The 1,421-nt window shown below is 53.8% G+C and overlaps 1 protein-coding gene across 1 annotated transcript; it reads right to left on the reverse strand.

Moving 5' to 3' along the window:
- Positions 1–64: 64 nt before the first annotated feature.
- On the reverse strand, positions 65–1,361 carry P884DRAFT_323120 (uncharacterized protein; the record flags this gene model as incomplete). Its single annotated transcript, XM_069445435.1, has 2 exons — positions 65–846; positions 1,088–1,361. Coding segments are annotated over 2 exons (1,056 nt in total), but the record flags the coding sequence as incomplete, so codon positions are not given.
- Between the last annotated feature and the right edge of the window lie 60 nt (positions 1,362–1,421).

Here is a 1,421-nt window from a genome sequence, read left to right on the forward strand (position 1 = left end):
CACTCTTCAGGGTATGAGAAGGCCTGTCGAGGGAATAGCTGTGATAAATCTTGCGCCAGCTAACCTCCCCCATGTTGTCCCACCACCCAGCCTTTGCACGTCGGTATGCCTCCTCGAGTGCAGCCACAACAAGGTCAAACTCGTCCCCTCCAGTACGCAAAGTCCCAAGGCCTGCCTCAATAGGGTTAAGAGGCTCGTAGGATGTCTCTCCGTTATCCTGTACCTCTAGCGAGCTGACAAAGGTGACCTCACGACCGCCAGCAGAAGTTTTTTTCACCCTCTTCCAACGCGAGCTCCTACCCCCGTAGGGGTTCATGGTGTCCTCGAATGGTGCCAGGTAGGCTGATGGTGTCTTGTAGACAAACTCGGTATTCATGGCCTCTGCAAAGTCCACAAGGACATCGGTACCGACAATTGCTGAGAATGCAAAGAGCTGGTATGACTTATCAGGCTTATACCAAACACCAAGTCGTATTTCGAGCGGCGGTATGTTGAGTGAGTCGTCATCATGGTTGATCCAGGCCCGGGGATCGCTCTCGCTAGTGATGGCAGGTAACTGAGAACCCGTGTTCCGGCCGAAAGCGTATAAGCAGAGGTCTCGCCGGGCCTTCTCGGGATTGATCGAGGTACGGGCCCAGTAGGCAAGGAAAGCTGATATCCGCCAACCTGTCGGGTTTGACGTAATCTTGAATTCGATCACATCGTTTCGCCCATCGGAGAGCGGCTCATCAAGAGGTCCAAAGATGTCGTATTCTCGACCATCATCGCCAATCCACGTATGAAAGGGCCGTAACAATCTGACTGGAGCCTCATGACGGCTAGATACCGTGCTCCCGTTATCGCCCCCTATTATCTTGTTAGTATAATGAACAATCTCCGACCCTAATAACGGTTCATCTGCCACTGGTATCCCTACCATTGCCTGTGATACCTGTGATATCTGTATGATCCCGACCCTCGCCCCGGCTTATAGTACCTCCATCATGACTAGGCCCATGTCTAGCATGAATCCTGTCATGTGCCTTGTTGGCCTGTTCCTCCAATGATGCTAATAGCCCCCTAAGCCTGTTTAGTGTCGCATCCTCACCATCTGCTGATTCCTGCTGTTGCCGCTGACTGTGGTCATCCTCCTGCGCTGCGAGTTCCTGTGGCTGCGGCTGTGGCTGCTGCTGCTCGATGGTTGCCAAGATATCACACCTATGATCAGGACCTTGATTGCCACGGCTAGGGAGGGTACGGGCACCAGAAGACTGTGCCTCATCTTCTGACACTCCCTCCTGGACGTCATTCAAACTTGTTACCGGGCGTGGCTGTAGCTGTCGCTGTGGCGTAGGTGTACTGGTCGGCTGTCTGGGTGTCATGGTGCCAGGACGGGAAATACTCGAGATGGATGGCGGGGCCCTCGGAGAACCTTGTGCATT

Source organism: Thermothelomyces heterothallicus, assembly GCF_042370625.1.
Source record: "Thermothelomyces heterothallicus CBS 202.75 unplaced genomic scaffold P884_scaffold_77, whole genome shotgun sequence".
In the NCBI taxonomy this organism is placed as follows: domain Eukaryota; kingdom Fungi; phylum Ascomycota; class Sordariomycetes; order Sordariales; family Chaetomiaceae; genus Thermothelomyces; species Thermothelomyces heterothallicus.